The following is a 13,743-nucleotide window of genomic DNA, read 5'->3' on the forward strand; positions in this document are numbered from 1 at the left end:
AGCCCCAAATCATTTTCCTTAGGGCAACGACAATCAAAATTATCCTTAAAAATGGAGCATACAACCATGCCTAACTCCAAATAAAGCTCCCAACCAGCAGCAAACTTCACCTCCTACCTTAACCACAGTAACATGATTTAGATATATAGCAATAATATATTTGAAATAAATGTTGGGTATCATGGTTGCACCAATAGCTTCAGCCTGGTATTACATATAGTAACTAAGAATTAAAAAAATACGGTAAAAAACTAGTAAGTGAGAAGCAATTGTCAATTCTAATTGATTTAGGAATAGCAAGCATCATCTAACTTAATTTTAATAGTATTGAATAAAAAAAAACAAGTTTTTTTTACTAAGAGTAAGGAGTAACATTAAATTTTAAAACGAAGAGAAATTATTACGTATATGAGGGGGTTTTCCCCTCGTCAATACTTCACTCTTTACGCTAAAGTTCGAATTTTGTGCCAATTCCTTAAGACTGACCCCTGAGTCACAAAGGGCATTTAATTAGAATAAATAGCTCTTTTGAAAGTACAAAAGATACTTTAGCGTAAAGAGTGAGGTATTGGAGATGGGACGAATTCCCCCATATACGTAATAATTTCTGTTTGTTTAAGTTTTAATGTTGCTCCTTACTATCAGTAGAAAAAATTTGTTTTTGTATTTAATTTCTGATCATTTTTTAAAGAATGCTTGCAAAACCGGCGCTTCCTTCATGGAAAATTCTCTTCCCCTATTAAAAATTTCTTCATGGAAAGATCATCCGATATTCCGCTGAATCTGACGGTGTGATTTTCTTCAAGATTCTGTGACTTTTGGGGGGTCTTGCTCCCCTTTTATCGAAAATCAGGCAAATTTTCTCGGGCTCTTTACTTTTGATGTGTAACACTAAACTTGATGAAACTTATATATTTAAAATCAGCATTCTTTTGATGTATATATTGGTATCAAATTTCCCTTTTTTAGTCTGTCAGCTGCGATTCATCCGGGTTATATATCTAAACTTATATATTTGAAATCAGCATAAAAATCCGATTCATTTAGTGTATTTGTTGGTATCAAAGTTTCATTTTTTAGGGTTTCGGTTATTATTGAGCCGGGCCCTCCTTACTTACAGTTTTTGAATTTTTTTTTTTTTTAATTAAAGGGAATTTCGGAATATGCCCAAACCCCAATAAAATGGATCAAACAAAAGAAAAATTATATTGTGTTGGAATCATGTTGACCGAAATTGCTGTACTTGAAACTCTAAGTCAACCGGCTTGAACAAGAACGAAAATCACTTTTTGATTGGGTAGAACTGACGTGTCCTCTTTATTAGTTTATTTTTATTCCCTCTAATGTTAGTGGGGCACTGGAACATCATATAGAGCTACTTGAAGGCTCATTTGAAATCAAATTGCTACATCTGCGTACTTAATAAATAAAACCCAATATTTGAAATAAAATTAATTTTTTGGCAAAAACTCTATCTTCGTAAACAAGATGGTGAATGATAATCGTAGGTTACAATCACAAATGACGTTCTACAATGAAAGAAGTAATCCGAAGGAAAGGTGAAGGCGGAAAAGCCCAAACTATCCTTTCTAAGGAAAAAAACACACAAGACTTCAGTAACAGTAGGGGTGGATATGGAAGTCCTTCAAAGAGTTGAGGAGATGAAAGCCAGGCCATCTTGTAAAGAAATTCAAATATGTTATATTCGAGCTTCAAATGAACATGTATTCAAAATTATTAGTTTTCCATAATACCTCTCCGAGAATGATAAGTCTAAAATTTTTAAATTACCAGACATGCCACTGATAAATGGGGACAAAAATTTGCCACCCAAAATAAGCATTGAAAACAAGTTTAGAATTCGTGCTTTTCCTTGAAAAATCTGAGAAAATGGAGTTCAATACGATACAGCTAATGCTGGCACTCAGTTTATATTTATTGACGATTTATTTATCATTTTGGCAAAAATAAAAAAAAATGCAAAAAAAAGAGTTGTATGACGGAAACACGATATGCCAAAATGTGCAATCCAAAATAATCGTTGAAAACAAGTTTAGAGTTCGTGCTTTTCCTTGAAAATTCTGAGAAAATGGAGCTCAATATGATACAGCTAATGCTGGTATTCAGTTTCTATTTATTGACGATTTATTTATTATTTTTGCGAAAATAAAAAATGCAAAAAAGACATGAGCTGTAAAACGGAAATACAATTTAAAAATTCATTCTGAGACAGAAGAGACTAGAGTAATATGCCCATTTCATGATGATTATTTTAGTTTGACTGAACTTAGAAGAAGTAGAAGCAAAAAAAGAAATATAAAAAGTAGACTTGAAAAACAGTTTGATACTTTAAAAATTCCGCTTGGCAGGGGAATCATATTTCAGGTGAATCGTGCTTGGCAGTTACCAACTACGGTAAGAGAGGAGTCAGTATGATTACTATGAGGTTGAATTAAAAAGACTTTCATGAGTATTGCAGAAATTGGGTAGTATGGAAGATTTAATTGGATTGAAAAAGTATTAGAAAAGGAGGAAGGTCCACTCCATCACTTGTCTGTGGCAGTTGGTCCTGATTTATGGGTGGGTTAGAGCCCTAAAAGAATTCAGAGATAATAGTCAGTTTGTTCAGCTAACAATTGTTGTACCGCGTGTGATTATCTTAACATGACCTTGCCTATAATGGAGGAGACTCATCCCCAATACCGAATATTTTCCAGATATACCAGATATATTCCCCCAAACCTTTCCCTATACCCCAATATCGATTTTCCCTTGTCAGTTGGCATCGACAGCTGTTCCTCAATCAACTATTCCATGAGTTGTAACCCTCAAAATTTGTGTCTGTTTTCCTCAAACTTGTGCCTCATTCCTTTATAGCCCAATCACTCCTGTGACACTTTAGCTATGTATCTTTTGCTATGATTACTTTGAATATCCTATTTGTCAAGTTTTGTTTTGGATTCAGATGTGAATGTGATTCCACCGCTAAAGGTTTAAAGACAAATGCAGCCAATTCCTCGCAACTTTTGGTGTCGTTCTATAAGCCGTAGCCCTTTTCTTAAATTTTCTTAAATGTAAATTGGAGAGAGAGAGAGAAAGCTGTATATTTCACCATGCTACAAGTTCATCACTATCATAAAACGACTATTTGTCGATCATCTTGCGGATACCCATCTTCAAAACCTAAGTATTTCGAGATTTATATACATCCCATTATTCAATGCTTATATAGTGGAGATGTGTGTTTTAACAATGTATCTTGAGCGACAGATTGTCAAACAGTTCGTGGTAACGAACTGTAGTAAGGAGCGACCCGGCTCAATAGTAACCAAAACTCTAAAAAATTGAATTTTGATATCAAGAGCTACATTAAAAGAATCGCATTTTAATGCTGATTTTAAATATATAATTTTCATCAAGTTTATTCTTACCCATCAAAAGTTACGAGCCTGAGAAAATTTGCCTCATTTTAGAAAATAGGGGGAAACACCCCCTAAAAGTCGTAAAATATTAACGAAAATGACACCATCAGATTCAGCGTATCAGAGAACTCTACTATAGAGTTTTCAAGCTCCTATCTACAAAAATGTGGAATTTTGTATTTTTTGCCAGAAGACAAATCACGGGTGCGTGTTTATTTGTTTGTTTTTTCTTTTTCCCAGGGGTCATCGTATCGATCAAGTGGTCCTATAATTTCGCAAGAGGGCTCATTCTAACGGAAATGAAAAGTTCTAGTGCCCTTTTTAAGTGACCAAAAAAATTGGAGGGCATCTAGGCCCCCTCCCACGCTCATTTTTCCCCAAAGTCAATGGATCAAAATTTTGAGATAGCCATTTTGTTCATCATAGTCGAAAACCATAATAACTATGTCTTTGAGGATGACTTACTCCCCCACAATCCCTGGGGGAGGGGCTGCAAGTTACAAACTTTGACCAGTGTTTACATATAGTAATGGTTATTGGGAAGTGTACAGACGTTTTCAGGGGGATTTTATTTTGTTTGGGGGTGGGGCTGAGGGGAGGGGGCTATGTTGGAGGATCTTTCCTTGGAGGAATCTGTCATAGGGGAAGAAAAATTCAATGAAAAGGGCGCAGAATTTTCTAGCATTACTATAAGAAAACAATGAAAAATAAACATGAAAACGTTTTTCTTCAAATGAAAGGAAGGAGTAGCATTGAAACTTAAAACGAACAGAGACTATTACGCATATGTGGGGTTCTAAAAATACTTTAGCATAAAGAGCGAGGTATTTAGGAGGAGATAAATACCTCGCTCTTTATGCTAAATTATTTTTTGTAATTTCAACTATTTATTCTACGGCCTTTCTGATTCAGGGGTCATTCTTAAAGAATTGGGACAAAACTTAAGATTTAGTGTAAAGAGCGAGGTATTAACGAGGGTACAAACCCCCTCGTATACATAATAAAAATATAAGATTATGAAAGTTTGTTACGCAAGTTAATTCTTAAGTTACATATATTTTTTACTAATAAAAACGTTCGTTAAAAATTAAAAGTTCTAGTGGCCTTTTTAAGTAACCAAAAAATTGGAGGGCAACTAGGCCTCCTTCTCCACCCCTAATTTCTCAAAATTGTCTGATCAAAACTAAGAGAAAGCCATTTAGCCAAAAAAGAATTAATATACAAATTTCATTTTAATAATTTATGTGAGGAGAGCCAAAACCAAACATGCATTAATTCAAAAACGTTCAGAAATTAAATAAAAAAAAACTAATTTTTTTATATGAAAGTAAGGAGCGACATTAAAACTTAAAACGAACAGAAATTACTCCGTATATGAAATGGGTTGTCCCCTCCGCAATCCCTCGCTCTTTACGCTAAAGTTTGACTCTTTGCCACAATTCTTCTTTTTAAAACAATTAAAAGCTTTAGCGTAAAGAGCGAGGGATTGCGGAGGGGACAACCCGTTTTATATACGGAGTAATTTCTGTTCGTTTTAAGTTTTAATGTCGCTCCTTACTTTCAGCTAAAAAAATTAGTTTTTTTTATTTAATTATAAAAAGGTTTCATCATTCATTTGTTGGTACTATTGTAAGTTTTGAGGAAAATAGTAAGTCTTTCATAGTTGCATTGCAACTAGGCTTTTTTCCTAGTATAGACCAGAAATTTATATCCGGGATCTTGCTTATAATGAATTTGCCCTCTAAATTAAGACAGTTATTTGTTTCCTAGAGAAAATACTACCAAGTACAGGATTGAAGATTAACCTAGTTTTTTTCTGGGATAGTTTTTTTTAGGCTATTAGGGAATAGCCAAAAATCCGTGATTGGCATAGGCTATTTCTCATTGGGAGTAGAGTGTAAGGCACATTAACACTGTTAGTCCCTCCAAACTTTCTAAAAACACAATTCTCTTCTTAAAACACAATCTTCAGATTCCGTTTGTAAAAAAAAAAATTATCTAACTAAGTATTTGGTGTCCTGCAAACTCAAGCTGATGCAGATTTTAATCTAGGAGGTGACTTTTTGATTTAGTTTTTCTTAACTGTCGTTTGTAATTAGGATACCATAAAAGGGTATTTTCATAGTTTGAGGACTATCACACTGAACCTGCTTGCGATCTTTAAGAGCAAAAACTCCTAGTTGAAAATTTTCAGAATTTTTATTCTCTTTAATGTTGCTGGTTCACCGTTTAGTTGTATTTTCTACTTGTTTGGGGCTTCAATCCCAGCAAAATAGCCTCAATTAATTGTAAACATTTTGGTTAGTTTAGCTAAATATGACAACAATTCTTCCTATACTAATTAGTAATTCATTTGATTTCTATCTTACCGTTATCATTTTTCAAAAACAAAAGAACCATGACATAAATTTTGATAAGCAAAACAAATCAAAAGCAATAATAAACTAAATAAAAGCTTAATTTAAGTCATCAGCTATGTGTTTTTGGTATTATGTCAACTTACATGAAAGTATGGTGTATTTTAACAATGTAAAGTATATAAAGATATGTGAAGTAAAGATTATATTGTAGCTAATGGAAAACGCAGAAAACGTTTTTTGGAAAACATGGAAAACGCTTTTGGAAAACGTGGAAAACGTTTCTGAAAACGTGGAAAATGTTTTTGCTCGACAACCCACATGAATCTATAATAGCCATGTGAGTTCAGATTGCTAAACATATGGGTTATTTTAGCATTCATTTGTTGTCGCGTGTGCCAAAAAAAATTAAGGAAAATATTATTAAAAGCAAACAAGCGTTATTTAGAAGAAGATATCAAACAGTTCGTGGTAACGAACTTTAGTAAGGAGCGACCCGGCTCAATGGTAACCAAAACTCTAAACAATGGAATTTTGATGCCAATAGTTACATCAAAAGAATTGCGTTTTAATACTAATTTTAAATTTATAAGTTTCATCAAGATTAGTCGTACCTGTCAAAAGTTACGAGCCTGAAAAAATTTGCCTCATTTTAGAAAATAGGGGAAATACCCCCTAAAAGTCATACGATCTTAACGAAAATCACACCATCAGATTCAGCGTATCAGAGAACCTTATTGTAGAAGTTGCAAGCCCTTATCGACAAAAATGTGGAATTTCGCATTTTTTGCCAGAAGACAAATCACGGATGCGTGTTTATTTGTTTTTTTGTTTTTTGTTTTTTTCCCAGGGGTGATCGTATCGACTCAGTGGTCCTAGAATGTTGCAAAAGGGCTCATTCTAACGGAAATTAAAAGTTCTAGTGCCCTTTTTAAGTGACCAAAAAATTGGAGGGCACCTAGGCCCCCTCCCACGCTCATTTTTTCCCCAAAGTCACCGGATCAAAATTCTGAGATAGCCATTTTATTCATCATAGTCGAAAAACCTAATAACTATGTCTTTGGGGACGACTTACTCCCCCGCAGTACCCGTGGGAGGGGCTGCAAGTTACAAACTTTGACCTGTGTTTACATATAGTAATGGTTACTGGGAAGTGTACAGACGTTTTCAGGGAGATTTTTTTGGTTTGGGGGGAGATTTGAGGGAGGGAGGGTTTACGTGGGAGGATCTTTCCATGGAGGAACTTCTCATGGGGGAAGAGACTTTCAATGGAGGGGGCGCAGGGTTTTCTAGCATTATTTAAAAAAAAAACAATGAAAAAATAAATATGAAAAGTTTTTTCTACTGAAAGTGAGGAGCAGCATTAATACTTAAAACGAGCAGAAATTATTACGCAGGTGAGGGGTTTACCTCCTCGTAATACCTCGCTCTTTACGCTAAATTATTTTTAGTAATTTCAACTATTTATTCTACGGCCTTTGTGATTCAGGGGTCATTCTCAAGGAATTGGGACAGAATTTAAGCTTTAGTGTAAAGAGCGAGGTATCGACGAGGGCTGAGCCCCCTCATATACGGAATAAAACATGCGAATATAGAAGTTCGCTACGTAAGTTAATTCGTAAGTTACGTATATTCTTTACATATGAAAACGTTAGTAAACGATTAAAAGTTTCCAATCAAAAAATTGGAGGGCAGCTAGGCCTCCTCTCTCGCTCCTTTTTTCTCAAAATCTTCCAATTATAACTATAAAAAACCTATTTAGCCCAAAAAAATTAATATGCATATTTCGTTTTAATTATTTATGCGCGGGGAGCCAAGATCAAAAAATGTATTAATTTAAAAACGTCCAGAAATTAAACAAAAAAAAAAGTTTTTTAAATGAAAGTGAGGAGTGACATTAAAACTTAAAACGAACAGAAATTACTCCGTATATGAAAGGGGCTTTTCGTCCTCAACTCCTTGCTCTTTACGCTAAAGTTTTTAAAATTTTTAAGAAGTCGAGTTAAGAGAAAGAGTCAAACTTTAGCGTAAAGAGCGAGGCGTTGAGGACGAAAAGCCCCTTTCATATACGGAGTAATTTCTGTTCGTTTTAAGTTTTAATGTCGCTCCTTACTTTCATTTAAAAAAAACTTGTTTTTTTTGTTTAATTACCAACAAAGTTAACATTTTCCCAATTTATGCTGTGGAGATTTCACTCGAGTATCACAATTCATCTTGTATTTTCTTCAAGTATGTTTGCCGTAAGATAGGATGCTCATTTTAGGCAAAGAATTCAAAATAGAGTTTGAAAACATAAGGAAATGACGTGTTGACTTTGTACATGAATAACCTGTAAGTGTAGCATTATCAAAACACTATCTCGCATATATACTTTGAATCTTATCTTTTTCTATTCCAGCTCAGACAGGCAATTGAGAATGTAAATTCTGGAGTGTTACGTCCTTCTGAGCATAAATCACCATTAGAGTTTAATATTTCCGATGATGACTCAAGTGTAGGAACTGATGACTCGCCGTCACATGCTCCAGAGACATCAAAACTCATAAGTGCACAGGAAAATACTGAAGAAGATGGAACCAAATTAACCTATGAATTTGATACAGCCACAGGAGAGTTTAATAGATCAGGGAATGCAAAAGAAGACTAAGGAAAATCAAGTGTTTCCATGGGCTGAGGTAGGGGGCTTGGAAAATGTATTAATACTCATTGCCATCAGGAAAAGAAATCTTCAAAAATGAGTGCAAGACCGATTTCGCACAGACGATGATAAATCTGTCGCACTTTATCCTATCTGGCGGGCTGCCCTGCTAGGGAAAATTAATAGCTAAGTACATGGTTCTACTTAGGATGAAGGGAAGGTGGAATTTTAGAACCGGTGAAATTTCTCAAAATAAACAAAACTGTTATAAACAAGACCTTTTTACAAATAAATGAGAATGCTTCGTGGTTTGTTTTAAGCGAATTGTTTCAGCATTTGAAGTTTGAATACTTTTGCTTTTGACATCCATCCTTTTTTCCCTGCTTTTTTACTTTTTTACTTAATTCTATTCCAAAAACAAGGGGTCAAGTAAAGAACATAAATTAAAAAAAAACTGCTACCACTAACAATACAGCCATTTGCATCGTCAATTTATAAATAACCTGAAATTAAACTAATTTAATACAATTGTAAATTTTGTGGAAGATCCAACTTCAAAGATTCCTTAGATCTAAAACAAAATTTTTGTCGATATATGCAAAGTCTTTTTTTTTATCTTGAATAGTCGAGGCTAGGCTAGTATTGCTAACTTGGGCTTTTCTTAATCTAAATAATAATTCCTACATTACTCTTTTGGACGAAATTAGTCTTTATCTTCAACTGAATGCAATTCAAAAATATAATCAGATATACATTGTATCTAAAAAATTTAAAAACTATTTCGAACTTTGTATTTTTTTTCAGATGCTTGATTTAATTCTGCACTTATTAGTTTCCAATATATTTTTTTGTTTTGGTAATGAGTCACAGGAAAACTAGACATTATCTGTATGTAATATGACAGTTTATGGTCTATATGTATTAAAGATTGGTTACCCTTGCTATTTATACGATTATTAGCTATTAAAAACTAATCCAATTGCTTATGTAAAACTATGACCAATCGATGACTCTTTCTAACTTTCTTATAAATAAGCAGTTACTTAACAATTTTTTTTTACAAAAGTCTGGTGGTAAAGTTTTACAGAGGGTAAATATTGTCTTTCTTCTGAATATTCCAAAGTTTTCCATATCTCATAACTTTTAGTCATCTAGGTTCAGAGGGGGGGGGGGTTCATAAAAATTTACCAAGATTAGGTATGGAAGCTTGATGAAAACTGCTGGACCGTCAGTTTTTTGAAAAATTGAACACTTTCTAATTTTACCGTTTATATCATCTGGGTTGGGCTTTTCTGGATCATATTACTTATTTTTTTGGACACCATAAAAATCTGAAATTTTCATCATATCAATTATTTTAACTAAAAATTGTAACTTAAATTTCCTCATGAAATACTTTACGCTAATTATTCAGATAGGCTGTTTAATATTTGAGACACATAAAGCCAAATTGAGACACCTGGCCATATATGTCTGTGAGTTTCTTACTTTTGACGGCATTTTGAAAAAGTTATAACATTTGAAATTGATTTATAGTGCATATTTTAAAATGGAGTGTTAATTTAGAGTATTATTAATTAGAGCATTAATTTAGATATTCAGAGTATTTATTATGTGATAATAGGGTATTTGTTTTTTTGTTTACTCCTGTGTGTGACATGATGGGTGATCTGAGTTGACACATGGAAGGAAGTTGTGTATACAAGGTCCTAGTCGAAAAAAGATTATTGCACAGAAATTTTTTGACTATTTTTGTTCATTTACCCATTCTTTCAAATAAATTGATTTCCTTTAATTAATTCTCTACGTCTCTACTTGTTACCCCTCCGCCTTCATTTATCCCTTTATTTCAAAGTAGTTAGTTGAAGAAAATGCTAGCGATTCACTTTGGTGTGGGTTCAAACAGATATGGGCCAGAACTCAGTTCGTTTTAATAGTCGGGCGACACTAAAAAGGATCTGTTTTTGAGAAAGAAAACTGGCAAAAAGCTTTGCAGTCTGGCTGAAATTTGAAAATAATTTAAAATTAAACTTATAGATGAAATAAAACAAATTTTTTAAATACATAGATAAAGAACATGTGAGTTAGGAAATTTATATGAAGGAACAGGAGTTGTTTTGCTTTGAAATTGTTAAACTTGTGAGGAGTACCGCTAGCACCAAGTAACATACGGCCGCAGTGGAGCATGCCTTTCTCCAACCCCATTCTGTTGAAAGTTCTATTCTCCAGGTAACTCGCTCATATTAAGTTTCAATTATTTTTGAATCATGTTATATGATTTGTTCTAGGCCATTCGACAGTGAATTTTTGGACACAAGGTCCTTCTAAATATCAGATCTCATTAGGATCAAATCACCCGTTCGTAAGTTAAAGATACGTTATTTTTTCTGTTTTTCCGAATTATCGAATTAGGTCCCTCCCCCCTCCAACTCCCCAAAGAGAGCAGATTCGGTCTGGTTATCTCTGTCACGTATCTAGGACTTGTACTTATTCTTCCCACCAAGCTTCATCCCGATTTCTCAATTCTAAGCGTTTTCTAAGATTTCCTGTCCCCCCCCCCCAACTCCCCCCAACGGTGCTGGATCCGGTGGGGATTTCAAATAAGAGGTCCAAGTTACGAGGTTTTTAAGTTAAAAATACCTAATTTTTTCTAATTTATCAGAGTTAACCCCCCCCTCATCCCACAACTCCCCCAAACATTGCGGATCCGTTTCAGTTATCTCAATTACAAAACTAGGTTTGTGCTTATTTTTCCCGCCAAGTTCCATCCCGATCTCTCCACTCTTAGCGTTTTCCAAGATTTCAGTTTTCTCCCCCCAACTCCCCCATTGTCACTGTATCTGGTCGGGATTTAGCTCTGAAACAGCTTAAGACACGATACCCTTCTAAATATCAAATTTTGTTAAGATCCAATCACCCGTTCGTAAGTTAAAAATACCTCATTTTTTTCTAATTTCTCTAAATTAACCGTCTCTCCACTCCCCCCAGATTTTCAAATAGAGGAAGCAACTATGTCTAATTTAATTTAGTCTGTTTCCTGATACGGCTGCCAAATTTCATCTTCCTAGCTTATCTGGAAGTGCCCAAACTAGCAAAACCGGGACCAATAGACTGACAGAAATTGCAATTGCTATATGTCACTTGGTAAATACCAAGTGCCATAATCATCCTTGTGGAAAATTCCACTAGCTAAAAATCACCTTCCCCAGAAAAATGTATACGTACTTCCCAATAACAAACACTTTACGCAAACAATAGGCCAATTTCTGAACTTAATTAACTTTCCTCAGGGGTTGTGGGGGCTTATAATATGTCCAAAGGCAAAGTTATTTGGCTTTTGAACTTTACTCAACAAAATGGCTCAAAATTTTGATTGGACAATTTTGAGAAAAAAGAGGCGTGAGAGGGGGCCGAGTTGCCCGCCAATCTTTTCAGTCAATTAAAAAGGACACTAAAACTTTTAATTTCTGTCCGTATGAGCTCTCTATTGATATTCTAGGACCACTGGATCAATACAGCCCCCCCCCCCTGGAAAAAAAAAACAAGAAAAGATAAACAAATAAACACACATCCGTGGTCTTTCTTCTGACAAAAAATACAAAATTCCACATTTTTACAAATAGGACCTTGAAACCTCTACAGTAGGGTTCTGTAATACGCTGAATCCGATAGTGCGATTTTCATTAGGATTCTAAGACATTTAGGGTCTTACAATATTTTTTCGAAAATCAGTAAATTTTCTCAAGCTCGTATCCCTTGATAAGTAAGACTAAACTTGATGGAAGTTACATATTTGAAACCAGCATAGGCCATTCTTTTGATATATCTATTGGAATAAAATTCGTTTTTTTTTAGAGTTTTGGTTACTATTGAGTCGGGTCGCTTACTTGCACTTCGTTACCACGACCCGTGAGACTTTTGATTTTTTTTTTTACATGGCTGAAGCCATTACAACCTCTACAAAAGGATTGTCCAATCAATAAACACACTACACGCATGTTTGTTTTAATACAATGAAATATGTCATTGAAATAGAAAAAGAGAAATGTTACCATTTGAAATTGATGGAAACAAAGCTCCCAGTAGCACTGGTCACTCGCTTAAAGAAATTTGCTCGTGGAACTCACAATACCCTGCCTAGCCTTTTCTACCTCTCTGCTGATGGATACGCAATATTCTGCATGTGGAATGTAATATTTTACGCAACATGGAAAAATAATTAATTTTTTAATTAATCCTCCCTCCCCCCTCTGTCTACATTTATTTGAAAACTCTTGGAGAGTAAGCAGGTTTGACATTAAAAAGTGCTCTTATATGAATCCGCCCCCACACCCACCTACACAGTAGCTTCCTCCCCCCCCCCTTCATTATACTTAATACGCATTTACACATCATCAAACGTAATTTCATTAAAAATTAAGGGAATCAAATTAAAGCGAATCCGGAATATTTTTGGTGTTGTAATCAGCTTCATTTGTACACAGGGGCGTAGCCCAACCATTTTATTGGGGGTGAAAGGGGTAAAATTGAGCTACTTTCACTGTTAAAATTGTGTTCACTTTATGCTATTGTGTTACTATAACAAGACGTAGATGGAAACCAATTCCTATCCCTTTTCAATCCCTTCTTCTTTATCCACTTCAAATTGCTTTTTTGGGGTTTGGTCTGAGCCAAAAAAAGAAAGTAAGAAACTTTTTATAGTTTTTTATTTTCATTGAAAAAATCCATTTTTTATTTTAGTTATTTTAGTTCAGAATCGCTAAAGCTATTGTATAAACTGCAAAAAATTTTACAGATTTCTGAGCAATAATAATAATTTTTAATTCAAACCAGAAAAATCCTGAAAATTTTGAAATTAGTTTAATTTTTTTGTTCGATTCAAACAACTTAACACGTGCTTTGTTTGTCACATATAACTGACATTAATTACAAAGAAGAATCTTAAATGAAATTAAACAAATATATTGATCATACTTTATTAAAACCGGAAGCCACAGCCACTGACATTGAAAAGCTGTGTTTAGAAGCAAAACAATATGAATTTGCATCGGTTTGTGTTAACCCAACATATGTGTCATTAGCTTATGAATTATTACAAGATACCAATGTTAATGTTTGTGTTGTTGTTGGCTTTCCATTAGGGGCAAATATAACAGAAACCAAAATAATGGAAATTACTAATGCCTTGCATGATGGAGCAAGTGAAATTGACATGGTAATGAATATTAGTCAGTTTAAGTCAAATAATTATGATTTAGTAGCAGATGAAATGAGAGCATGTAAGAAAGCAGCTGGAGAAGCTGTTGTTAAGGTTATTATAGAAACA

General features: G+C 34.2%; 2 protein-coding genes across 3 annotated transcripts in view; both read left to right on the plus strand.

Annotated features, from left to right (window-relative positions):
* LOC136027028 (chloride channel protein 2-like) overlaps nt 1–10,212 on the plus strand; it is a 124,309-nt gene extending 114,097 nt beyond the window's left edge. Inside the window, exon 19 of one of the 2 annotated variants that reach the window (XM_065703942.1) lies at nt 8,178–10,212. In XM_065703942.1, coding sequence (XP_065560014.1) covers nt 8,178–8,426 — 249 coding nt within the window. In that variant the 3' untranslated portion in view covers nt 8,427–10,212. The remainder of the gene's footprint in view (nt 1–8,177) is intronic. The other variant, XM_065703943.1, reaches the window with a different exon arrangement.
* A 3,150-nt stretch (nt 10,213–13,362) lies between these two features.
* LOC136027687 (deoxyribose-phosphate aldolase-like) overlaps nt 13,363–13,743 on the plus strand; it is a 10,084-nt gene continuing 9,703 nt past the window's right edge. Inside the window, exon 1 of the mRNA XM_065705135.1 lies at nt 13,363–13,728. Within this exon, the coding sequence (XP_065561207.1) occupies nt 13,363–13,728 (366 nt within the window). The remainder of the gene's footprint in view (nt 13,729–13,743) is intronic.

This window comes from Artemia franciscana, chromosome 5, assembly GCF_032884065.1.
Source record: "Artemia franciscana chromosome 5, ASM3288406v1, whole genome shotgun sequence".
In the NCBI taxonomy this organism is placed as follows: Eukaryota; Metazoa; Arthropoda; class Branchiopoda; order Anostraca; family Artemiidae; genus Artemia; species Artemia franciscana.